The sequence below is a fragment of the Acinonyx jubatus genome, chromosome D1 (assembly GCF_027475565.1).
Source record: "Acinonyx jubatus isolate Ajub_Pintada_27869175 chromosome D1, VMU_Ajub_asm_v1.0, whole genome shotgun sequence".
NCBI lineage: Eukaryota > Metazoa > Chordata > Mammalia > Carnivora > Felidae > Acinonyx > Acinonyx jubatus.
Window position 1 is genome coordinate 9,565,808 of NC_069390.1, and position 25,830 is coordinate 9,591,637.

Below are 25,830 nucleotides of genomic sequence, written 5' to 3' on the forward strand. Positions count from 1 at the left end.
GGCCGTGGTTGTTCCAAGGGAGGGCTGGTCACTCGGCCCGTTCACAAAGGTCTCCCTGGAGGGGCAGGTGCAGACGGGCGGCGGGGCAGGGAGAGCATCCCCGTCCCAGATGGGCGGAAAAGGAGGATGTCGGGTGGGGAGGCACAGACACTTATGGCTTCTGAAAGCCCTCTTACAGCTGGGATAATGGCCTCACCGTTCCCCTCGGGATGCGACAGATAGATAAATGGCTGAGCGAAGGCTGCCCCTGACATCACCGCTATTTAACTCTGTTCTGGAAGTTCCAGTAATGTCAGAAAACCCAAACCAGAAACAAGAGTGGGGAGCTATTAGAAAGAGTAAATCTTCATTATTTTCAAGGATAGAATTGTCTACCCAGGAAACTCAGAACAATCAGCTGAAATAACTCAAATCACAAAGTGGCCTGAGGGGGGCGCCACGGTGGCTCAGTCAGTTATGCGTCCGACATTTGATTTCGGCTCAGGTCATGATCTCACGGTTTGTGGGATCCAACCCCCCCCCCCCCCAACGCCGCGTTGGGGTCTGCGGACGACGGCGCAGAGTCCGCTCGGGCTTCTCTCTCCCTCTCTCTCTGCCCTTCCCCTGTTCTCTCTCTCAAAATAAAGAAATAAACATTTTTTAAAAAGCCAAAAAAAAAAAAAAAAAAAACCAAAAAAAACCACCAAAAACCCCAAAGATGACTGAGTGGACAACCAGCTGGACCTAAGATGACAATCAAATATCAACAACTTCCCTGAACCCTGGCAAACCCCCAATAACAAAAATGGAAAATATCCAGCATGAAATTGAACAAGAACCACCCATGAGACGTGTAAAGAAAAGTCTACGAGAAATAAAAAAGAGGCTTGAGCAGTTGGAGAAAGACGCCTTACTGCTGGATGGAAAGATCGAGTACGAGGACATCAATTTTTCCCAGGAACGGAACGTCAGTCCGCTAACGAGCTTACGGTAAGTTATTAAGGGCCTAGGGTGAATGGAGGGCCGCCCAAGTCGTGCAGACGGTGTCCTGCCTGAGGCCAGACCACCCAGCCCAGGCGCAGGGCTTGGGGGAGCCCCCCTTACCCCGCTCTGTCGTCGCCACATGGGAAGGGCCTTGCGCGCTGACAGGGGTGGTGCTAGAAAAAACTGGCTGACTCCAGACAACTGCGGAGGGAGGACGTCAGCCATACCCACAGCCTCTTCGGCCAAAGTTAAATAATTCAAAGTGAAGCTCTAAGACGCTGAAAATAATATGTACGAAGAACTTTCTTGGGGTGCCTGCCCGGCTCAGTCGGTAAAGTGTGCGACTCTTGATTTTGAGGTTGTGGGTTCAAACCCCACATAGGGTGTAGAGATTATTTAAAATCTTTTTTTTTTTTTTTGAAGAACTTTCTAAGCATAAAAGAAATGAAAGGAATCTGCAGGAGGGGAAGAAATGAATACATCTTGGTACATAAAACAAACAAAATCCTCCTGAAAGTCATAAAGAAGACCAGAAGGCAGATAACTAAGAGGCCCACCCTGCTCACCTTTCTGCGCGCCGGGCAGCCCTTTGGAGCCGGTCTGTTTATCGGGGCCTGGAGATAAGAGCCCCGGCCTCCTTGCTCTGGAGGCCAGAGGCTTTCTCAAGATCCCAAGGCCTGGGGGGGCCTGGGTGGCTCAGTGGATTAAGCTTCTGACTCGATTTTTGGCTCAGGTCATGATCTCACGGTTTGTGAAGTCGTGAGTTCTCAGAGCCTGCTTGGGAGTCTCTCTCTGCCCCTCCCCCACTTCCTCTCTCTCAAAATAAAGGAATAAACGTTAAAAAAAAAAAAAAAGAGAGAGAGAGAGACCTTGAGACCTGGCCATCTGGGGCCAGGTGGCTGGCCCTGGGGTGAGTGGGGTGTGTGGTATGTGGGCCCGGCCTGAGACAATGTCATCAGACCCATGGTCACCAGGGTCCCTTCCAGGGCAGCAGGGTCCTGTGGACACCGGGGCACGGCTGGGTCAGGAACCCAGCAGACATCTGGCCTTTCCCTCGACACGTGGGTCAAAGCAGAGGATTTCCACAGAGCCCCCGTGGCCCCGGCTGTGGTCTCTCAAATGCTACCGGCCATCCGATAACCAGATCCCCGAACCTTCCCTCCCCAGCACCTGCCCCAAAGCTGGCGTTCTAGAAGTGTCTACGGAGAGAGATGTTGAAAGAGGTTTCCCTGCCCACCACACGGAGAGGAAAGAAGGCTTCCTGCCAGCAGAGCTGGTGAGACTGGATTTGTGTTGTTAGGGACACAGAGAGCATCTGGCAGGACAGCCGACGACTCTATCGCATGAAGCCTCAGGAAGAAAGGGAAGCCTTTGTCCTCACTCATCGAGGCCCCAAGTTCGTCAGCCCCACTATCCGGACACCTCACATCAAAGCTAGCAAACTGTTCCCTAGAAGAAACAGGGCAAGCTTGTGCTTCGGCAGAGAATATAATCCCTGCCTGGCCAGAGAGGCTCCTCGCTTCCAAAGCACTGAATTTTGGCTAATTTCCTCTGCATTGACCATGCCACGGAAAACCCATGTTTCTGCTCAGATGTTCTCTTGGGTGGAACTGAAATGGGAAAGACAGGGTGAGAGCCAGAACTGGAGGAACAGGCTCTCTCCATTCCTTGCTCCAAGGCTTGGATGCCAATATCGTCGGGAACACCACAGCACCGCTGGGAATCCCAGGCCCCTCTCCTTCCTTGATGCGCCTCTCTTGACAAATGCTTATGGAGTCCCTACTCTGTGCATGGCAGCGTGACGCTTATGAGCTGTACAAGAACAACGAAAAAATCTCCTAAACTCATCTCACCACCATATTTACAAACAGCAAAGCATATGTAGATTTTTTTTTTTTTTTTTTTTGTAAATTAAACCCTAGAGAAGTTGAGAATTAGTAATGTATTTTCCTGTCTTATAAAATAGCACGGGTTATGTTATGGTATAGAAATACACCAGAGCACTGGCCAGACCCCGGCGAAGGCTGATGCACTTGGGACTCCCAGAAAGGGGTCCATGTTTGGTAAGGTGGCAAGGGGCAGGATAGAATGTCTAAGGTTGTTTACTTTGTGGTTTTTTTTTTTTAAGTTTCTTTCTTCCTTTCTTTCTTTCTTTCTTATTTTAAACATTTATTTATTTTTGAGAGAGAGAGAGAGAGACAGAGTATGAGCAGCGGAGGGGCAGAGAGAGAGGGAGACACAGAATCCAAAGCAGGCTCCAGGTTCCGAGCTGTCAGCACAGAGCCCGACACGGGGCTCAAACCCACGAACTGTGAGATCATGACCTGAGCCGAAGTTGGATGTTTAACAGGCCGAGCCACCCAGGCACCCCTAAAGTTTATTTTTGAGAGTGAAAGAACAAGAGAGAGAGAGAGAGAGAGAGAGAGAGAGAGGGAACGCATGCCAGGGAGTACGAGTGGGGGAGGGGCAGAGGGAAAGAGGGAGAGAGAATCCCAAGCAGGCTCTACACTATCAGCATGGAGCCCAACTTGGGGCTCGATCCTATGACTATGAGATCAGGATCTGAGCCGATATCAAGAGTCAGACACTTAATCGACGGAGCCACCCAGGGGCCCCAAGAATGTCTAGGTTTTAATCTTGGTTTCTAAAAAAGAAATCTGGAAGAATTTATATGCTATGTTGTCATTAGTGGTCACCCTCAGGGGTAAGATCTTTGGGGCAAAGGAGGACAATGGAGGTAACAGGAGATTCGCTTTGTCATTTGGTGTATTTCTGTACTACTTAAATGCTTGTAATGGGTAAGTTCTAGATTTATAATAAAAAAAAGGAACGAATATAAAAATAAGGCAGTGTGGTAGCGTGGAAGGGAAAGGACCTGGCTGTCAGATCTGGGGCCTCGTCCCAGACTAGCCACTAACCCATGTGATCCTGAACACACCCCCTCCTTCCGCTGAGCCTCACTTTGTCACCTATGGTGAAGCAGGTTGGCCAAGGTCCCTCTCAGCATCGAGGACTGACTCTCCAAATAAGACTTCCTGAGCTGATCTTGGGGGACCGCGCCTGAGCCCTGGGACTGTGCCTCCCTGCGAAACCGGAATCAGGTTTCCCTTGCCCCCAGGAAGAAACAAGCCAGAAAGCATTCTCCCCCAGCCCACAGGAGGGAGAGAGGCCTCTAACACCGATAAGGAGCTGATCTGTTATTTGTACGTGAGGCCACGCCACAGAAATTCCAGCTTGAGTAATTCAGGAAAGGTTTCCACGTACGCATTAGATGCAGATGCGTTTAGATGACTATTCAACCCGCAGGATTCCTTCCCTGGTTCCCCCTCGGGCCAAACGCTTCCCATGCCAACACTGACCCTTCATCGTACCTCAACGGGCTGCCATTCGCCCAGGACAAACACATGCAGCATGTTCACATCCGGATCCTTGTGGAAGATGTTGGGCTTGGCGTGATGCTGGAAGTGACGATGGTTCCACCAGTTGGCGGAGGCACCCTGTGGGGGAAGACGGGGTGAGTGGCACAGTTGTCTGGCGGGGGGACCAGTTCTTAGGACCGCCAGTGCTCAGGGTTGACTTCACCATCATACATGGGGCCTTGGGCACCCCCCGCCCCCCAAACATCAGAATGCAGTCCTGCCGGGACTAAGTCCAGAGCGCTGGGCGGCCCCAGAGGCCAGGACTTCTGGGTGGAGCCAAGCCATGCCACCCCTCTAGGCCCGTCTTCCCATCGCCTTCAGCGATGGCGGGCAAGGACAGCTAGTGCTAGGCGGGCGCCTTGGCAGGTGTGGGGTGGCCTCTGGACTCTACCAGCACCAGGTGTGAGCCTCCCCCCCACCCCCCGCATCCTCTGTATGTCCCCCACATGCCACGTTCCACAAGGAGAAACACTTCTGTTTCAGGAGACGGTAAGAAGTGGTCTCTACTCTTTGGCCCGGGATCCCACTCCGAGGCAGGTACCCAAGAGAAATGAAAACACGGCCACACAAAATTGGACACCGATGTTCCCGTTATTCAAAAGAACCCAAAAGTGGAAACAACCCAATGTCCATCAGCCTGATGGCTGGATAAATAAAACGTAGTTGATCTGCATGACAGGATACCGTTTGGCCACGCCATAAAAAGGTGTGAGGCACGGATATCTGCTGCAACGCGGGGGAGCCTTGAGAATGTCATGGTAAGTGGGTGAAGGCAGACACAAAGGACCACGTACGTGATTCCATTTATATGAAAGGTCTGGAATAGAGAATCTAGACATAGAAGGAGCCGTGGTCGCCTAGGGCTGGGGTTGGGGATGGGAGGGAGGGATGAGGGGGTTGGAAGGGGGGTGGCCATGAGCTTTGAGGTTTCTTTTGGGAGTGATGAAGATGTTCCCCCAAATGACGGTTGCATAAATCTGAGCACATACCATAAGCCGTCGGTAAGAGGCAACCCGACAGCCGGATAGGCTGCTGTACCGAGGGGTGAGGTCACACCCGGGAGGCCAGAAGGAGGATTTAAGAAACGACCCCTAACAGGAACAGGTAATAGCTTCCCAGTTCTAAATGTAAATATAAAACCATGATTCTAGGAGACAAGAAGCATTATGTAAGCATGTCCTGCAAGGTCAGAAAGTTCTGGCTCACCAACTCCAGCTCTTGCCACACTTTGGAGACATGCCCATCCCCCGAAGTTGCCCTGCGGCCCACAAAAGGAAATTAAGACCTTCCTGATGATTGTCTCTTTACTGGTGAACTACTTCTGGATCAATCAACTCTTTGGCCAAGGGTCCGGCCATCTGCAAAAAGGCCTCATTGCTAAAACAAATATTTTACTTGGAAGATACTTTTGGCACACACACGACCTCTGGACACTAAGAGCCATGGGCTGGCACAGCCACCCGCAGCTGTAGCCTTTGTGGAGACCTGTGAGCAGGTGAGTCTCAAAACACATCAGAGCAAAAAAAAAAAAAAAAAAAAAAAATGACAGTGAGTGAGAGTTCAGAGGACTGGGAAATCAGATAATCAGATGACACATTCTCCTTTCCAGCCAGAAGGAAGGAACCCAACTCCTGGGGAAGGTCATATGGAAAAGTCTCTGGCACAAAGAAATTGAGGAGCAAGCCATGCTGTTCAGGATACACCAACCCAGCGATGTTTGTTGAATGAATAAGTGAAAGAAAGAAGGCTGAACTGCAAAACCGCCCCCCCCCCCCCCCCCCCACCGCCACCGGGGATGACTCAGTGACCGACTGCCTGAGAGCTATCTCACTCTCTGGGCAGATCAGAGACAAAATGTTGTTTGATCTTGCTGTTCCCCTGCTGTGATTCTTTTCCATTCTTCACTAGGCAGAGCGATCCAGAGGCAAGCCCCTGACTAGGGAAGGAGAGGAAGGCACCCTAGCACACTGAGATGGGGCCCAGGAAGAGAAGCAAACCTGCAGGAGGAGGGGACTGGCTCGCTCTGCAGGCTGGGCAGGAGAGGGCCTGGCAGAGTGAGTGACAGGTGCTTTCCAGACAGAGGGAGGAGGCTGGGGGCAGGCCTTGAGGGTCGGGGAAGGGGTGGTGTGGACTGCTCCAGAAGCCAAAAGCCCTTTGGTTGAGTCGGAGACCCAGGATCGCGGCCAGTAATCCCGGGGTCGAGCTATATCAGAGCCTGAGGGAAAAGGAAAAACGTGTACCCCTGGCTGTAATGAAGCAAGCAAATGCATCAACAAGAGTTTCTGGATCTACTTTTGGTTCGCCTCACTTTCTTCTTTTTTTTTTTCATTTTTTATTATTTTTTTAATGTTTATTATTTTTGAGAAGGAGAGAGACCAGAGAGCAAGCAGGGAAGGGGCAGAGAGAGAGGGAGACACAGAATCGGAAGCAGGCTCCAGGCTCTGAGCTCTCAGCATAGAGCATGGTGCGGGGCTCGAACTCACAGACTGCGAGATCATGACACGAGCTGTAGTCGGCCACCCAACCGACTGAGCCACCCAGGCGCCCCTTTATTTTTCATTTTTTTAAATGTTGATTTAGTTTTGAGAGAGAGAGACAGGGAGACAGAGCGCGAGCAGGGGAGGGGCAGAAAGAGAGGGAGACACAGAACTTGAAGCAGGTCCCCGGCTCCGAGCCATCAGCACAGAGCCCGACGCGGGGCTCGAACTCATGGACCGCGAGATCATGACCTGAGCCAAAATCAAGAGTCAGACGCTTAGCCGACTTGAGCCACCTGGGTGCCGCCCCAGATCTTTCCTCCCTTTTGTCTCGGGTTCCAATATGGCTCAGCACAGCCCTGACCTTTCTTTAAAATGCTGCTATTTTGTTCACGGGCAAGTTTTCTGCATTAATTTCGTTTTTTTAAAAAACATATTCAAATGTCGATTACTGAGTCTTTTGGTGTCCCCCGAAATTGTGTGCGCGAGGCAAGTGCCTCCCTCGCCTTAACCCTAGTCCTGGTGGCCCGAGATGATGTACTGAAAAGGCCGCCGGTTTTCTGGTTTCCATCTCCAGATGCAGAGTACCGATTAAAGGGTTTTAAACAGGGGTGCCTGGGTGGCTCAGTCGGTTGAGTGTCTGACTTCAGCTCAGCTCATGATCTCACGGTCCGTGAGTTCGAGCCCCGTGTCGGGCTCTGTGCCAACAGCTCAGAGCCCGGAGCCTGCTTCGGATTCTGTCTCTCCCTCTCTCTCTGCCCGTCCCCGACTCATGCTCTGTCACTCAAAAATAAACATTACAAAAAAAAAAATTTTTTTTTAAATAACAAATAAAGGGTTTTCAACAGAGGCGTGATGGCTCAGAACTCTTGTCCGCTGGAAGTGACAGGGCTGAAGGAGAGGGGGCCCTTGGGATGTGGGGAGCTCACACTGGAATCCTGGAGCACAGCAGGGTGCCAGTAAGGATCAGGTCCCAGCTCCTCGAGGCTCCCGGCCCGCCATTCTCCGTCCTCACCGGCTTGTGCTAAAACATCCAAGTTGGCAGGGCACTTGGGGACCTCCCTGCAGCCAGCCCCCTTTTTTCCCAGCAAAGGGACCAGACGAACAGGTGGGCCTACAAGACTTGTCTGCCGCTGTGTGACTACAGGGTGCCCGAGCGATTTCAGGCAAGCCGTTACCCTCCTGGCTCCAGAGCACCCCGGGGTGAACTGCATGCCTGTGCCACTAGCCTAGACACAGCCGGAAGGACACGGTTAGCGGAGGGCTGGCGAGGCACGAGCGGAACCCATGTCCCCGACCTCTGCCCATTGTGCCAGGGTTCTGATTTCGTGAACTCATGTCCTCTGTCCTGGCCTCGTCTTCCATCTGACATAAGAGCGAGGCTCCAGGGCCCTTCAAAGACCGAGGGACATCAGGCAGGAAAGGCCTTCCCTCCCGGCTCCCACCCGGCGTCTGGAAACAGGACACGGCGGCCCGGCCCATCTTTGTTAAGCGTGTGGGGCTGACACCGGTTGGGAGTGAAATGTTATTTTCCAATACGGAGGAGGGTTTTCTCCAGCAGGAGAGAGTATAAAACAAAACAAAGCGCTCCACTATACGCACCCTCTCCCTTCACCCCTGAATGTTTGGAAAGAAACCAGGTTCTCAGGCCCCTTCAGGCTCAGGGCGAGGCAAACTGCCGCCGAACTCGTTATTACTAGTTCGTTGCCAGTTCACCCCCAACCAGACCCGCAGCCGACAAGCCAAGGGCTCCGCGCAGCCTGAGTTGCAGGGACACATGCTTAATCCACACATGTAGCTCTTCCCACGCCAGGGTGAGGAGGGATGGAATTGTTTAGGACACAGCCTTTCTTAGGGAGCAGCTGGGGGCTGCTGGGGAAGGACTGAGTGGGGGATGATTTGTTTCAGAATAAGTTGGCAAGGACTTATGTCCAAAACAAGGACATACGGCTATCAAATGAGCACAAGGTCATGGGCAAGGCCAGCCTGTCCTCTTCTCAACTTGCCTCACTGTAAAGCTTTGTGGGGACACCCCCTCATCTGCAAGGAGGTGAGAAAGGAGGACCTATTTACTCATGAGCTTTAAACAGCACTGGCCCGGGGCGCCTGGGTGGCTCAGTGAGCTGGGCCTCCTACTTCGGCTCAGGTCATGATCTCGATGACTGTGGGTTCAAGCCCCACGTCGGGGCTGACAGCTCAGAGCCTGGAGCCTGCTTCGGACTCTGTCTCCCTCTCTCTCTGCCCCTCCCCTGCTCATGCTCTGTCTCTCTCCAAAGTAAATAAACATTAAAAAAAATTTTTTTTAATAAAAAATAAACAGCACTGGCCCTTGGGCTCAGCTGATCATCACGCTATTTGATGTCCCTTATCTAAAGACTTCTATGACAATATCTCCCTTCGAGATTAAAAGGAATTTACTAGATAAGGCTTTAGATAAGGAGTAAACAATATAATCGATTGAGTCAATATACAAAAGCAGGATACACCTGCCCTCTGGGTTTTTTTTTTTTTTTTTTTTTTTTGCTGGTTTTGTGGGTCTAATTTAATATGGAGACAGGGCTCGGAAGGTCAGAGAAATGCAGGATGTGCTCAGTCCCAGAGCCCAGAGCAGCCCGGTGGGAAGAGACTGCTCACAGGTGGCTCTGCCTCATTACCCTGCGGCCACGGCCACCGATCCAAGGGGAGACCTGGCTTCCACAAAGTGAGATGGTGCCGTGCCAACCGCTGACTGACGGGTGGACGCCCAGGGCTGCTGGTATTTACCTTTAAGTGGCCAATGATGAACTTGTGGACGAAGTGGTTCCATGTGGACTTCTTGTAGACTGACAGGTGGCCATAATCGTGTTGCAGCCACCCAGCTTGGGCCTGGGGAGAGAGATGCTGTCACAGTGCCAGCTTTCACCCGTAACCGGCCTCTGTGAGCTGGAGGCGGGGGAGGGGGGCGGTTGGGGCGGGGGCTTCCGGTGACCGGTGAGGGTGTCACACTTCACCTGAGAGGTAGCAAGGACAAAGGCCGTGATGACGGTTGGAATCCAGCCATTGCCAAAGTAAAAGATGGTGAACCAGGCGATGCTCTCCATGGCAATGATGTGGGCCAGGAGGAGGAGGAAGAACAGGTGGTTGCTCTTAAACAGGTTCATATCCTCAGCGGTCTTCCTCAGGGCCCGGAAGTCCTCTGTGATCTGGGACTGTTGAACAAGAGCACAGGGAAGGTGTCGGCCACCTGGCTGCTCTGGAGGGGACTGACGTCTTCTGGCCCAGAGAAGCGGTGGCCAGAGGGGCCGATCCACAAGCCTGCGACCCCAGGGAGCCCGGCCACCGTGCACCGCATCAGCAGCCTCCACGGCACCCGCCTGGGCCTCCGCAGCCCTGGGGATCGCACCGTGTGGCCACAGCCAGTCGAGTAGCGGAGAAAGGACTCGACTCAAAAGCCTGCCTTGTACACACCGTGTTCACAGTGACATTATTCACAAGGCCAAAGGCAGAAGCAACCCAGACCTCCATCAGTGGAGAATGTGGTGCATCCACACAGTGGAATATCACTCAGCCTCAAAAAGGAAGGAGAATCTGACACCTGCTGCCGCACGGATGAACCCTGAAGACATCGTGCTCTGTGATATTAAGCCAGACGTCAACGGACAAATATTGTATGATTCCACTCAACTGAGTTACCTGGAGCGGGCATATCACAGACAGAATGTAGAATGGTGTTGACCACGGCTGGCGGAGTTCATGTCTAACGGGGACAGTAGCAGTTTGGGATGGGGAAAAAGTTCTGGACGTGGGTGGTGGTAAAGTTTGCATGACAAAGTTTGAATGCACTCAAAGCCACTGAACTGTGCATCTAAAAACGGTTAAAATGGTAAAGTTGATGCTATGGATATGTATATATTAACACACACACACACACACACACACACACACACAGGCACATGCAAGCTTGCATTTCCCACTCCCCGACACTGCCCTGACTTGTTCTGGGCACTCTGTCGAGTCTTGAGGGGATTGCGGTGGGGGAGACAAAGCAGACAGCTCAGGGAGGCAGGACACCTGATGGGCACTGGGGATGTGGGGCCCCGGAGACCAGGGAGGAGTTGGGGGTGGCTCTGGGGAAACGAACGTGACTGGGAGACAGAAGGGGGCTGGGAGGCAGGGGTAGGGCAGGCAGGGAAGGAGAGAGGGTGCTTTGAAAGGGTAGATGGGGCGGGGCGTGCATGGAGAAAGCCAGGTTTGGGAGCCTGGGTGATAAATGTCGAAGAATCTGCCAACCGTTTAAGCATCAGGGAGAGCAGGGAAACAAGGTGGGGGCCAGAGAAGCAAGGCCAGGAAGGAGGGAACCCACAGGACACTGTGGAGAGGAGAGAAGCCGCCTGCCTGCGGTGCGGGGGGGAGGGGGGAGGAAGGAGCCCCAGGTCAGCTCCAGGGAGGGGTGAAGACAATCTCCCCGCTCAGACCTCGAGGGAAAAGGGAGAGTAGGGGCAGAGTGGTGGAGATCCAGGGCAGAAGGGAGGTTGACCTTAGGAGGGCACAAGGAATGGTCTGTATTTCCCAGGGAAGGAGAGAGAAAATGGTGGGGGGGGGGGTGGAAGGGGGGTTCAGGGGCTGGACAAGAAGGAAGGACCCTGTGCCAGCCTAGCTCAACTGAGACCCTGGAGGTGAAGAGGTGGGGAATGAATTACTCGAAGGTAGGGGGCCAGCCCAGGCTGGCAGCGAGAGGAGAGGGCTCACTGCAGAGCCTCTGGGTGCTCTCTGACCCCAGATATTGGGCAGTGGCTCTTCTGGACTGACATAAAGCTCCCTTGGCCCACCCCGGCACTCTCTGTCTTGGGGCGAGCACCTCCCCCTCTCCCCACACACCCTCCCTTCCTTTCTTGGTCTGGGCACACTCACATTCTTGCCATGGTCCTGGCCAGGCTCTTCCGGGGCCAGCTCTCCGATCAGCAGAGGCTTCATGAACTTGTGCACAAAATCAAGGTCACGGTGGAAGGCTCGGAAGGCATCCTGGGGAGCAGGAAAGCAGGTGGTGAGTGGGGGCCTCAACCCAGGGAAGGCAGGGCTCACCAGCACCGGCTCTCTGTGTCCCCACTTAGCCATTGATTGAGGCCTCCCGGGACCTGGCCCTAAATGTTCTCTCCAGCCTCATCTTGGTAGATCCCTCTGTGCCTAGCTGCACCGGCGGCATGCCTGGGTCGCCACCCTGAGCTCACCAAGGGTGCATGCGGACATTCAGGATGCCGCCGAGTCAGAAAAATGCGCCCCTCCAGGGAGAGGCACTGTGCGGGCACAGAGTTGGGCAGAGCCCAGGAAGGATGAGATTCTCTGCAGAATCCCTCCAAGGGGTGCCTGGACCACCCACCAGGCTGTGCACCTGGCTAGCCGCCAACAGCACCGGGCTGGAGCCTGCTACGACACAGAAAACGTGCTTAGGAGATCACGTCAAACCAAAAACAATTACAGAACTAGGTAAAAACCATTTCTGAAAAAATAAAAAAAGTTTTCGTAATTTGAAAAAGCATGAAAATAATTACTGAAATTATGAAAAAAAAACCTTGGAGAAGCCTTACACTATTACGTGTTAAGTTTATTTCATTACTTTTCCAACTTTCTCTAACACGGATACATTGCCTTTAAAATAAAAAAGTAATATTGTAATATCATATCATCATATTATGGTAATTCTGATTATAAAGTAATAGCATGCCTAATTTGGGCAAATTTAAGGAATGTACAGAAGCATAAAGAGAAAAATAAATACCACCCAGACGTGAGCACCATTGTTAATATTTTAGTTCATTTTCTCCAGGTTTTTTTCTGTTATGTCCATTACTTTTTTTTTTTATTTTTTAATGTTTATTTTTTGAGAGAGAGTCAGAGCATGAGTGGAAAAGAGGCAGAGCGAGAGGGAGACACAGAATCCAAAGCAGGCTCCAGGCTCTGAGCTGTCAGCACAGAGCCGGACGTGGGGCTTGAACCCACGAATCATGAGATCATGACCCAAGCCGAAGTTGGACGCTTAACCGACTGAGCCACCCAGGCGCCCCTCTGTTACGTACATTATTATCTAAGCCACCTCATAACAGATGCAGCCGTTCCATTAGAGGTGAGCTGGCATCAGGTCCCCCTCGTGGGCTACAACATGCTGGCCCAGTGGTCAACAACATTTACCCTGCAGTGAACCACACTGAGACATTGCAGGGCAGGGGACTAGAATGACGCCATGAGAAATCAGCAGAAATGTCACCGTAGTGGAGAAAAAAGTGTGCGCGTGCATGTGCGTGTTGGGAGGTGGGTGTTTCGATTTTTAAAAACCGACAAAGATAAGACAAAAAGATATAAAAACAGCAATGCTTGGGGCGCCTGGGTGGCTCAGTTCGGCTGAGCGTCCGACTTCAGCTCAGGTCATGATCTCACGGTCCGTGAGTTCGAGCCCCGTGTCGGGCTCTGTGCCGACAGCTCGGGGCCCGGAGCCTGCTTCGGATTCTGTCTCCCTCTCTCTCCGCTCCTCCCCTGCTCACACTGTCTCTCTCTCAAAAATAAAGATTAAAGAAATTTTTTTAAATGAAGAAACATTTATTTTTAAAAAGCAAAAACAAAAACAGCAATGCTTGATTTGAAAGGCTCATATTTGGAGGGGGGGGGGGAGAAAAAAAAAACCTCAGCCGTTTTCCAAGACATTTTGGGAGTTGAATGAGAAAATTTGAATATGAGCCGGACATCTGATCACATTAAGGAGTTATTATTAGTTTTCTTAATAGCAGCAAAAGCATTGTGATTATTCTTAGGGGGAGGTGGTGAAGAATCTAGGGCCGAGGTTGCAAAGAAAATCGCACGCGCATTAAGAGGGGAAATGCAAAAGTGGCAAAACGTTGCGATCTTGGTTGAGGAAATACAGGTATTCACGACAGCAATCGCCAGGCCTCTCCCGCTCCCTCACTGCATCCCTGGCATCAAGTCTTTTTGCCCAGTCTTTATTCCATTTGTATCTAGAACAGACTTACAAAGCCACACTTTGTGCAGTTTTGGAGGAAAAAAAAAATGTCCATGCCCCACTAGCTGAACAGAAAGGGCTCAGATCAAGTATATTTTCAGAGCAGAGATGTGATGCTGGTCTGGGCCCCGGGCAGGAGGGGAGGGGGCCTGGGGGCCGGCGCTGACCAGCTCCGCCACTCTGGGCCAGCCTCAGCGCCCTCTGAGAAATGAGGACCTTCCCAGCGCCAAGTTCGAGGCCCCCCGGGGAAAGGCCGGCCGGGAGCTTTGAAGGCAGGGCCCGGGCATCGGCGGTGCCGTGGAGGCAACGCTGCCCTCCAGTGAGGGCCTACAGAAGCCTCTTCATTGGCCGTCCTCACATCAGACCACGGCTTTCGAGAAATGACAGGAAGTCCTTGGTGAAGCAGTTTCCTGAGGGCCGGCTGCCCTCTACTCCTCGCTGGGAGGTGAAGCTCAAGTCTGCAAGTAGTTCTGACAGCTTTCTGAGCAGGCCTGGGGGGACCACCCACGAACCCACCAAGCTCGTGCCCATGCCGGGGTCTCTGCACGGCTCTTCCTTCTGTCTGGAGCCCTGCTCCCATAGTGTCCCCCGGCTGGCTTTTCCCAACCACCCTCCAGTCCCACCCTTTCTCTGGGCCTCGCCCTGTTTTGCGGTCTTCCTCACAGTTGTCGAATTCACAAGCCATTGTATGTACTCACTTCCTTCTCGCTGGTCTCTCCCACAAGGATACGCGCTCCACAAGGGAAGGACCCCAACTGTCTGGTTCACTACGAGCAACCCCGGTGCCTAGGAGGGGCTCGCAAGTGAGTGCGACAGCCCAGGACCCCCCAGCTGGGCTCTCTCTGACCCACGGAAGCCTTTCCACTCTGCAATCACATTCAGACTCTTCTTGGTCCGTTTGGTGCAACTTTGCTCGTGCTTCTAAGACCCCAGAACACTTCACCTTCTCCAGCACCCGTGCTGGTGACTGTGGAACCACCCCACACTGACACAGCCACTGAGTCACAGGCTTTGTGTACGTAAGGCAGTGATCTTTATCAAACTCTGAGGCAGGCCCTGTTTAATTTTGTTAGGTTTAAAAAAAAATTTTAAGATGTTTATTTCTGAGAGAGAGAGAGAGAGAGAGCAAGCAGGGGAGGGGCAGAGAGAGAGGGAGACACAGAATCGGAAGCAGGCTCCATCCAGGCTCTGAGCTGTCAGCACAGAGCCCGATGCGGGGCTCGAACTCACGAACCGCGAGATCCTGACCTGAGTCGGTTAAGTCGGATGCTTAACTGACTGACCCAGGCACCCCAGGCAGGTCCTATTTTAGAGACAAGAGGCTGAGGGAGGTGAAACTGCTAGCCCACCGTCACATTCCAGGTGTGCCTACTTCTAGAGTTTTCCAATGTTAGTACACAGGCGTCAGTCCAAACGAGCTTTCTCCTCCCTGAGAGTTGAGCACTTTTTTGGGCCTCCCCGCTTCGGAGCGTGGAGTGTCGCGGGCAGGCCTCACGCACTTACAGAAAGTTCTCGGGAGCTGTTTGGTTACAGAAGGGTCTGGCTGGTGTAAGGTGGGTCCCCAGGCAAGGCAAGACAGGGCAATGCAAACGTTGACTTGGAACCAGAATCTACCCTAGCCCAACAGGAAGGGAGGCCAAAGGCTTTCCAGGAAGGGCTGGGACAGGGGCAAAGAGAAGGGAGTGGGGACAGGTTGGGAGCAGACTGGAACTGTCCCCAGGAGGGCAGGTGGGCAGGTGTGTGTAGTGGGGGGTGGGGAGGGCAGGCCACAGGAAGAAGCACCAAAGATTCCCAAATGGAAGACACGCACGCCACATTTCCTGCTTCTGCCACCAACCCAGGGCCAACGCCAGCCAACCTCTGCATGAAGACACCTTCCCTGGCCCGGCCCCAGGGTCTTCCGACCACACCAACGGTTGGGTGCCATGATCTGTTTCCGGCTATGTCCCCTTCTCAGCAGAGCAAAGCTAGTCTCCGGTCCGGCTTTGGACATCTGGGGCCTTAACCCGGGACCGGGAAAGTACAGGAGCAGCAAAATCAGGGCATTCCAGGTTTTCCAGGTTGCAGGGACTCTGGAGAACAAGAGGGGTTAAAGAGGGAGAAGCAGAGGAGGGACCCTGAGTTCCCGGCCAGAGACGGGGTCGCTGGCTTCCTCTGCACAGCAGAGGCCCTGGGCCAAGGGAAAGGGGGCAATGGAGGCTGTGGGCAGCCAGAGGGCCCTCGAGGGGAGTGCGCCAGCTGATGTTTGGCCCATGCAACGCTCCCCCACCCCCCGGTGGGAAGGGTGCAGTCGCACCGGAAGCAGGTGCCTGCAAAAGGCAACAGATTCTCACGGATGCTAAGACGTGGGAGGATGCTGAGCTGGGGACGGTACCCTCCCTGAGACCACAGTCAGCGGGAACGGGACTGCTCGGTCCCGATCCAGCTCCAGGAGGTACAGCTGCCCTCCAGTCACAACCAGAAGACGGATTTCACAGGCAGTGAATGCCCCTTCCTTTGGTAAAAATGGGGTCACTGAAGTCTCTCTTCTTCACACTCCGTCTCCTATTTCCTGAACCCCCTTGCCATGTGTGCTGGGGACATGCACGTGCCCACCTGCGCGCGGGAGGCCAAGGGACACACAGTAAGTACAGTACCGATCCCTCACACTCAGAGCGCGTCCTCAAGGGGTGAAGTTCACCCTCAAGGGGTGAACTCACGCACAGCCCATTTGAGCCTGGCAATGACCTCCCATTTCACAGACCTAGAACGCAAAGTGCACAGCAAGTGCCTTGCCGCAGGATTCACAAAGCTGGGGTGCGATTCTAGGTCCTCTGCCTCTCAAAACCGTGGCCCCCCTGCCCTATCTACAGGAGGTCAGAGATTTGTTCCATTTTCAGTGTGGTGCCTTTTCAGAACAGCATAGGAGCAGGTTCGCACATGGAACCAATCCTGACCTCTTCCCGCCTTCCCTCGGTTCTAAGAGGGGACCTATGCAGACAGGGCAGGAGAAGTTGGAGACAAGGCAGGCGCAGGGGGCAGAAATGAGGGAGCTGGTGCCTAGAAGGAGGGGGCTTGAGGAAGGAGCGAGGCAAACCCAATAGATGCGGTCACTCTCTGAATTATTCATCTTTTTTTTTTTTTAAGTGTATTGATTTTGAGAGAGACAGTGAAGGAGAGAGAGCACATGCGAGCAGGGGAGGGGCAGAGAGAGAGGGAGACACAGAACTTGAAGCAGGCCCCTTGCTATGAGCACAGAGCCCGACCAACGCGGGGCTCAATTCCGTGAACCACGCGCTCATGACCTGAGCCCAAACCAAGGGCCGGACGCGTCACCAACTGAGCCACCCAGGCTTCCCTGAATTATCTATCTTTATGCCCAGGGCCCAGCCCAAAGCCACAGAGACAGTGAATACGTGTGTCAGATGAATCGTAGTTGAAGATGAAAAGCCCCAAGTCAGGAAAGTTCGGAGGGCCAGAGGAAGAAAGAATAGGAAGGGAGGGTGGATGGGAAAAGGGGAGGTGGGAAGATTCAGAAACCCTTGGCTTAGGGCTGAGCCCTGCCACTTGAGCAAAATTTTAAACTTGAGCGAGGTCTTTAAACCCGAGAGCAATGAGAGATACCTGTGGGGCTGAGCTAACATGTGGGCGTGTGCCCTGTGAGTTGCAAAAATCAAGTTCAAGCAACACCAAGTGCTAACTTCTGCAGAAGTGCCAAATGACAACGGTCCTTGGCTCAGTTGTCCTTTCGAGGAACAAAGAGCTGTTCCTGACTTCTGAGGCCTTTTCTCCAGGAGCAGGAAAATCCCTTCTTGAGGCCCCGAATGGTCTCAAGAATGGCTTCCTTGACTTCTGACCTCTTGGGAGGATGTTCCTGCCTTGCGATGGGCTCAAAACAGTGCACTGCAGTGTTCCGGGGGGGGGAGCAGTCCCTGTCTGCTGCCCAGTCCCTCCCTAAGCTTGCATGGCCCAGACACTCTGTCTCTCCCCAAGCTCTGAGGAAGAGGTCCATGCTCTGAGGGGCAAAGCTACCTGCTGAACAGCTTAAAACCAAGGAACTCTTGATTCCTAACCTACTCCTGCCTCTCCGAGCCCTGCTTCCCGTGGCCTTTTCCCATCCTCGTCCCAGACAGCAGACAGAGAGAGAGAGAGAGAGAGAGAGAGAGAATCCAGTCTTTCACTCCACTGTTAACTCAACCACACCACCAGTTAGGGAATGCCGCTCCATAAAAGCCTCGTCGTAGAAGGTAGTAAGCTTTGGGGGAAAGGGTTGTATATAGGCATTGCTACTCCGATAAAAGCTGGCATAGATTCAAACTTCTTTCCTCCCAATTCCTTGTTGCTTACTTTTTAAAAATTTTATTTTAGAGAGAGAGGGAGAGAGAAAGAGCACAAGCAGGGGAGAGGGGCAGAGAGAGAGAGAGGAGAGAGAGAATCTCAAACAGGCTCCACGCTCGGTGTGGAGCCCAACTCGGGGCTCGATCCCACGACCGGATTATGACCTGAGCCAAACTCAAGAGTCAGATGCTCAACTGAGCCACCCAGGCGCTGCCGCTGCCCCCCCCACCCCCGCCGCCTTGTTGCCCATTTTACACAATCTTCATTTTTCTCCAACTTGTCTGATAACGCTTTGTCCGTGGCATTTTCCTAGCGTTTACAGCTTACGAAGTGCTTTGCCACACAATACATTATTTTTCCACATAAGAAAATATGTTTGATAGTGGAAAGACCCCAACCCGGAGTCAGGTCTTTTACTTGAGTCGCCCTTACCCAACTTCCCCCAGCAGTTTGTGGGAAGGTCCCCAAGTCGTAACGCAGATGGTCTGAAAACCTCATGTCCACTAAGTTATGATTTGCATTACAGCCCCCGGGGCACTGTTCTCCAGCAGGTGAGACCGGATGGGCCCCAAAGCTGTAGGCATCTTCTCCTGTGGGCCCTCCTGGGGATCTCGCATATGCCTGGACCCTGCTCATCAAAGCAGCAAGCCATTAACAGCCGGAGATTATAGCTGCCTGGTCTGGCCTCCTTGGCTAGGCCTGTCCCAAGGAGCCTTGCAAGAGGCAGGGAGATCAAAAGTTGCACCGCCAGGGGCCCATACTGCTAGGACAGCAAAAGCCCCGAACAGCAAACGTCCAGCTGCAATGATCTACGTATCCCTCCCATGGCTTCTCCCCTCTTCACCCTGCCCAAGTAGCTTTCAGCTCATTGCCACCAAGAGAGGCTTTCTTCCCTCCTTGACTCTCTCTTCGCTTCCCTCTCTCCCATCTGAGTCCACTGGGCTCCAGCTGCACCTTAAAGAAATGCAAGCATTTCAGACTGGGGGCGGGGGTGTGAGGGGAGGGGGTTGGGAGGTGCCCCAGAGGCAGAGCCACACCTTTGGTGTGGGTAAGACGGGCAGCTGTGGCTCCTGCCGAGGCCCCATCGCCCCAATACCTTTCGGTGTGCAGATGAGGAAAGGGCATTCCTGGCAGGATTTAGAAACAGAGGACCATTGAGTAGTTGAGCAGCCCGCGAGTAACCTTGGTGCAGCTGGGACCTGTAGCCAAGCCAGCCTAGTGCTGCTGAATCCACGCAGCTCAAGGCCCCTCTCGACCTGGGCTTTGCAAACGCTCCTTCCAGTTCCCCACCCCGGGCCCAAGAACCGACCCCCCCAGTGGTCCTTGAGGGCTTGGGAACAGGAGGTCCCGGGCGGTCCCTTCGTGGCAGCCACTGTGGACCTTCTTAGACAAGGATTCCAGCAGGAGCAAGCCAGGCCTGGACGAGCTTTTTCCTCCCCCGCCCCCTTGTCTGGCTGGAGAGTGAGGGACGCGCGCTGAGTCCCACAACTGGCCCCTCTCCCGCTCGGTTCCGCGGTGCCCCTGAGCCGCCATCTTCCACGCTGGGGGTGCCACCCCCCCTAAAGCCCGATTGCCCCCTTTGGAGAGTCCCTAGCTCCGTGTGAACCCGGGGGGAGGAGCGGACGTGTGGGTCCCAGCGCGCGCAGTAGACCCCGCACGCTTCTCCACCGCCCGGATCTCCACGGCGGCGCTGCCTCCCGCGCCGCAAAATCCGACCCCCATAGCCGGGTGGCCCGGGCCGTCCTAAAGGATGAGGACTGGGGGGGCGGAGGGTGAGCGCAGGAGGCACACTTTTCCTTTCCTCCCCGACGCCCCAGGCTCCATTCAGCGCTGGAGGTCTCGTCTGCAGCCCTGGGACTCCTGGCTCCCGACTCCCGCCTGCAGCAGGGAAAGGTGGCGGGGGAGCCCCCAGGGCCTTACCGTCGCATCTTCCCCCGCGTAGTGCCCGATGACCCGCTGGCCCCCCGGGTGCCGGCTGGACCATTTGGTGATGTTGTAGACCTTGCGGTCGATGACGAGCCACTTGTCCGTGCGCAGGTTGTGCTTCTGAATCTCCTCCCAGCTGAAGGTGGGCATCGGCGCCTCGCGCTCGGTGGCCCCCCCGCCCTGGTTCCCCCCTTTCCCCATGCTGCCTGCCGCCCGGGACGCCCCGTGCACTGCGGCCTCCTACGCCGGCGGCCCGAGTGTGCGGCCCGAGCCCTGCTCGGTTTCGGCTTTTGTCTTCTCCTACTCCTCCTCCCGCCGCGCCCCCTCCCCCCGGCCTCCTCGCCCGCGCTCGGGAGTATCCCTGCCTTCCCTCCCGAGTCTCTCCGGCTTCCCAGGGCCCTCAATCGGTCCCTTCCCTCCGCCCCTCCCTCCGCCCGCCAGCCCGCGGTGGACTTTCGCCTCCAGTAAAAACTCCCGGGGAGCTCAGGACCCCGATGCCTCCTCCGCCCGCCCCTCCGGCTCCCCCCGCCCGCGGCTCCGCATCCTCCCGCGTTCTCCGCCGCCCGGGTTTCCACAGTGATCAGCAGAGCGCTTGCACCAATCCGGGCGCGTCGCCCCGCCTGCCATTGGCCCAGGAGGATCTTTCGAAGGCCAGCGGGCTGGAGCGGCGGTCCCCGGCTCCCCCCGCCCGCCCGCCCGCTCGCTCGCGCGGAGTGGAGCCCTGCGGCGAGGCCGCTACGTGTCCTCCCTCCCTCCACCACCTCCTCTCCCCCGCCCCGCCCCCCCACTCCAGCCCCGGGGCGCCGGAGGAGATCCCAGCCCAGACGAGCCGCGCGGCGGCGCGGGGGTGGCTGCAGGGTCCCGCGCGCCCCCGGGCGCGCGCCCCGCTCCGGGGCTTTGCACCTGATGCCGGCCCACTCCCGCAGCGGCGGGGCCAGGTGACGCCCTTCCCCCCGCGCGCTGGAATCGGGACTCCGGTGTCTCCCGCCTTCCACGCTGGCGCCGTCCCGCAGCCTCCCTGGAGCCGGCCTCGGCGTCGCCCAGGGCTCGGAACCCTGGTAATGCGGAGATCTCAGAAAAGAATTGCGGGACCTCCGCCCTGCCTCTTTGTGCGAGGCGCCCGTGGTGGTGGCCAGGGAGCGAGGGGCGCGACGGTGATCCGGACGGTCCTGGCCCTGGACTCTGGAAGCGCACGGTCTTTGGGAGACGGAACCGGCGTGCGGTACAGGACCACACACGACTCACACTGGACAGTAGTGTCGCATACAGACTCCAGGAAATAAAGATGGAGGCATCTAAAGGCCAGGTGGGGAGGCAGGCCCCCAGACTCCAGCTGGATCGGTGTCCAGAGCGAAAGGTCTCGCCTGGAGCCCTGGATCCTGAAGGTGGATTGAGGATAAGTGGGATGTCAGGAAAACCGAGGGTGGGGTTGAGGACAGCCTTGGGAATCAGGAGTAAATGAGGGGCCCTCATATTTCAATGGGATGGTTTCTAGGTCCCCGAGCGCTGGCATGCTCTCCTGATTAGGGTGTCTCACCCCCAACCCTGCGAGGTGAACATGTAGCAAAACTGACTCCATCTGGAATTCACTTTGCCCTGGACACTTCTCTCTCGCTTGTTAATCCACACTAGACCTGTCTGGCACTGTAAACCCTTGGGACATCTGTTGACCTGAGGTTTTAATAGGAGTACTGAATTAAGACAGAACACGTTGCACAAAATACAGAACATTCTTGCCTGTCACTCCATAAGCACACGATAAGCTTATAGTTATCAATTGTTTAAAATTTCTGAGGGAGGGGCGCCTGGGTGGTTCAGTCGGTTAAGCACGTTAAGCAGGTTAAGCATTGGACTTCAGCTCAGGTCATGATCTCAGGGTTCATGGCTTCGAGCCCTGCATCAAACTCCGTGCTGATAGCTCAGAGCCTGGGGCCTGCTTCGGATTCTGTGTCTCCCTCTCCCTCTGCCTCTCCCCGGCTCATGCTCTCTCTTTCTCTCTCTCTCTCAAAAAGAAATTAAAGTTTCTTAAGGGAAATTGAAGAACCTGGGCTATGTTTTTTTTTTTTTAATGTTTATTTATTTTGAGAGAGAGAGAGCATGAGCAGGGGAGGGGCAGAGAAAGAGGGAGACACAGAATCCAAAGCAGACTCCAGGCTCTGTGCTAACAGCACATGCAGGGCTCAAACCCACAAACCTGAGAGATCACGATCCAAGCCAAAGTGGGATGTTTGACTGAGCCACCCAGGTGCCCCCAACCTGGCCTATGTTAAAGACTTCTGATTGACTGCTTAAGCGTGGTGGCAACTGTAGCTCGTTTCTTCTTTCCTGCTTCCCCCCCCCCCCCCCGAAAAACTCCTGATGGCGCTGGGGTAGGAAGATGGCCTTTCAGGACATTCGTTCATCATTTTCTCCGTTAGCTGGTATTCTCCAATAAAGTTGCTTTTCTTGCCCCAACACCTTGTCTCTCGACTTACTGGCCCGTTGCGAGACAAACAGATGGGGCACGGGTTCCATGACAAACAGGACCCATCTTGTTACAGCTAATACGGTGTGGAGAGACTGAGGTTTAAGAAAGATGAAATGCTTACAGCTAGCAAGTGACACAGCCGGGCGCCTTCCAGACATCACCCTGCCTCTCTCTAATGAGGTCAGTGGAAAGGAGCCATTGTAGAAACTTTGCTGGAGAGCAAGCCGATGCAGGGTGGGGGTCGCGGGGTAGGAAGATCATCTAGCCAGCAGGTGGGGGGGTGGGGTAGTGGAGGCCACATAGGGTCCCCTCCGGGCCATGGCCACCGTGGTCAGCCTCCTCTGTGTCCTGCTGGTATCAGTCCTGAGCGTCCTTCATGCATGTCATAAGCCCCGACAGGAAGAGAATGAAGCCTCTCCGGCTTTAAAGAGTGGCAACAGACATCCACAACCAAAAAGCCTGGCTCACAGGATAAGAGAGGATGACGCAGGCACTCAGGGAGAGTACACAGGCTTTCATGTCCGTTAAAGGTGCACTGAAACAGCATGCAAGGCTGTGATTTTTTTTCCAAAGGGGGATTAACACAATACATCGATAACCGTAATGAAAATTTTTTTAAAGGTCATGGGGCTCAGAAGAAGGAGTGATCGATCATCTCAAAGGGAGAGCTGGGAATTATCTCGGGGAGGAGCCTCGAAGGCTGAGAACAGGGCCGCAAGAGAAGCCACCAAGGGCTAAAAGGCAGTGAGCACAGCTGAGGATGGGCGCGATAGCGGGGAGGCCAGCCAAGGGGTGGGGCGGAGGGGAGCACTCCAGGAGAGAGTGGAGGAGGGGCTGAAGTGAGAGGGAACTTTAGAAGGCTGGAGCCCATGGCCAATGCTGCCTTGCCCCCCATCTGCCCTTCTCCTGCTCTGTTATTTATTGCTGTCGCTACTCGAAGGAGCTGGTGAGTCTGCTCCTTTAGAGAAAACCTCACGGTACCCAGCTGACCCCAGAGTCACTCAGGAAAAGGGGTGATCTCAGAGCCGGTCTCACGGTTCCCATGGTTTCCCCCTGCCCCGCAGAATCCCTCCTCCCGAGCACTGCAGCTTCCCCGGGGATCTTGCCAGGACCTCATCGTGACCATTGCACTTTATCAGAAACAAAAGAGAAGAGCCTGGGTGGCTTAGAGCCCAGGTCCTCCCCACCAGCCAACTGGGTGAAAGGCTGGGCAGAGTGGGGTGGGGGTGGGGGCTAGGAGACAGGGCCTGGGGGCTGGAGCCTGTACAGTTAGACCCCACTGAACAGCTGAGGGGGCCTTTCGGTCTGTGCTCACAGGGGTTCTCTGATGTCTGCTGGTGGACGGACGGGGTCACCCAACGCCCTACAGGGAACAGACCTGGGGGTGAGGAGAGGGAATAGGGTTCTGACACAGAGTCCCCCTCCCCACCCCACCCCCCACCCCCAGACCGTGGGCAGAGGACCAGTGGCCGAAGCTGCATGCTCCTTCTGGCCCCTTCTGGCTCCTCCTTTCCTTGGTTGACAAAGATGGCCAAAGCACCACTAATCTTCAAGAGATCTTTGCCGACGAGGACATGGGCACTCAGGGTGATGACAGGTCTGGCCCCTCGACCAGCAGATAGTAGACTGGGTCCTAGAATGCAAACCCTGGATCCTGCTCCCATGAAACCTTCTAGAACGCTCTCTGAAAGGTCACCAGCCAGTCCAATCACCCTTCTCAGACCTCTCAGAAGCTTCTGGCAGGCTGGCCTCCTTTCCTCTTGCCATGCCCTGCTCCCTTGGTTCTATGACAATACACTATCCAATTCTACTGTTGGACCACCCTCCCCCCACCTTTTTTTTAATGTTTATTTTTGAGAGAGAGCACACAAGCAGGGGAGGAGCAGAGGGAGAGGGAGAGGGAGAGGGAGACAATCCGAAGCAGGCTTCGTACTGTCAGCACAGAGTCCGACACGGGGCTCGAACCCACGAACTGTGAGATCATGACTTGAGCCGAAGTCAGATGCTTAACCGACTGAGCCACCCAGGCGCCCCAAGGACCACCCCTTTTTTGGTCTCAATTTCTGTCTCTTCCTCCTCCTGCCCCCTAAATGTTGTTGGCCCTTGGCTCACTCAATATTTTCTCCTTCAGGGGCCAAATTTGGGATGTGACCACACGAGGGATGATTCTGGGTCTCAAATCGACACCCACTTAACTTCCTACACAGGCAAAGCCGAATGTCCCACTAGCCCGACAGACTCACCATAACCTCCTGAGTCAAGAAATCAGTCTTAGCACATGTGTCGCTTGGATCCAGCCGGGTCTCATCTTCACTGCTTTTTTTTTTTTTTTTTTTTTTTAACGTTTATTCATTTTTTGAGAGACAGAGAGTGAGCAGTGGGGGAGGAGAGAGAGAGAGAGAGAGATACAGAATCCGAAGCAGGCTCCGGGCTCTGAGCTGTCAGCACACAGCCCAACGCGGGGCTCGAACCCACGACCTGCGAGATCATGACCTGAGCTGAAGTCAGACACTCCACTGACTGAGCTCCCCCAAGGTGCCCTCAAAATAAATAAACTTTAAAAAAAAAAAAAAAAGCTCTTGAAGACATGGGCTTTGTCTGTAGCTCCAACCCCAATGGCTAAAAAAAAAAGTCTAGGAGAGGATCCTGGGAGGATATTCCCTTCTTTTTGTGCAAATCACGGTAGCAATGTCCCCTGTGGTTCTGATCACAAAGCCAACTAATGACTAAGGAGACGAGTGTTGTTAGTACAGAAGGGTGCCCCTCATTAGCCAGCGGCGTGGAAGGAGAAATGGTGGGGGTAAGCTGAGGGAGGTCAGACTTGCTCCCGAAGTCCTCGAATGCCAAAATAAGCAGTGCCACAAGGATATCTATAAAAAGATGGCTTACTTTACGCAGTGGGAAACCAGGGTAAGAATGAATGGGTGATGCCCGCTCTAGAACCCAGGCTGGGAGGCGGGTGTCTCATCTCCGAATCTCACATCAATTAAGATCATCGGGCACTTTTACACTGTGTCCCTCGGTGTCTCTATCAGGGAAAGATAGTGGCCTGATGGGCCGCAAGCCAGACCCCGGAGACTTACTGATATGACAGGGCCCGGATTCCAGTCCCGGCTCCGGCCCCTACAATAGCTGTCAGTCAGGATTATAAGGATACAAATCAGACAACTACAACAAAACCTGAAAACCACTGGGCCGTTTATTCAAGTAATATACCGAACCCAAGGGATTTATTCTCACGATTGTTGTTATCCTCTCAGAAGGACCAGGTTT

At 54.3% G+C, this 25,830-nt stretch overlaps 1 protein-coding gene across 3 annotated transcripts in view; it reads right to left on the reverse strand.

Moving 5' to 3' along the window:
• Positions 1 to 25,830, reverse strand: part of FADS2 (fatty acid desaturase 2) — a 37,960-nt gene that overhangs the window by 11,198 nt on the left and 932 nt on the right. The window contains exons 1-5 of one of the 3 annotated variants that reach the window (XM_027045941.2): positions 20,085 to 20,502; positions 11,750 to 11,860; positions 9,850 to 10,047; positions 9,623 to 9,724; positions 4,335 to 4,460 (exon numbers count right to left, since the gene is read on the reverse strand). In XM_027045941.2, the coding sequence (XP_026901742.1) occupies positions 4,335 to 4,460; positions 9,623 to 9,724; positions 9,850 to 10,047; positions 11,750 to 11,860; positions 20,085 to 20,291 (744 nt within the window). In that variant the 5' untranslated portion in view covers positions 20,292 to 20,502. Of the gene's footprint in view, positions 1 to 4,334; positions 4,461 to 9,622; positions 9,725 to 9,849; positions 10,048 to 11,749; positions 11,861 to 20,084; positions 20,503 to 25,830 lie in introns of those variants that run through there. The other 2 variants (XM_027045940.2, XM_053203061.1) reach the window with 2 other exon arrangements.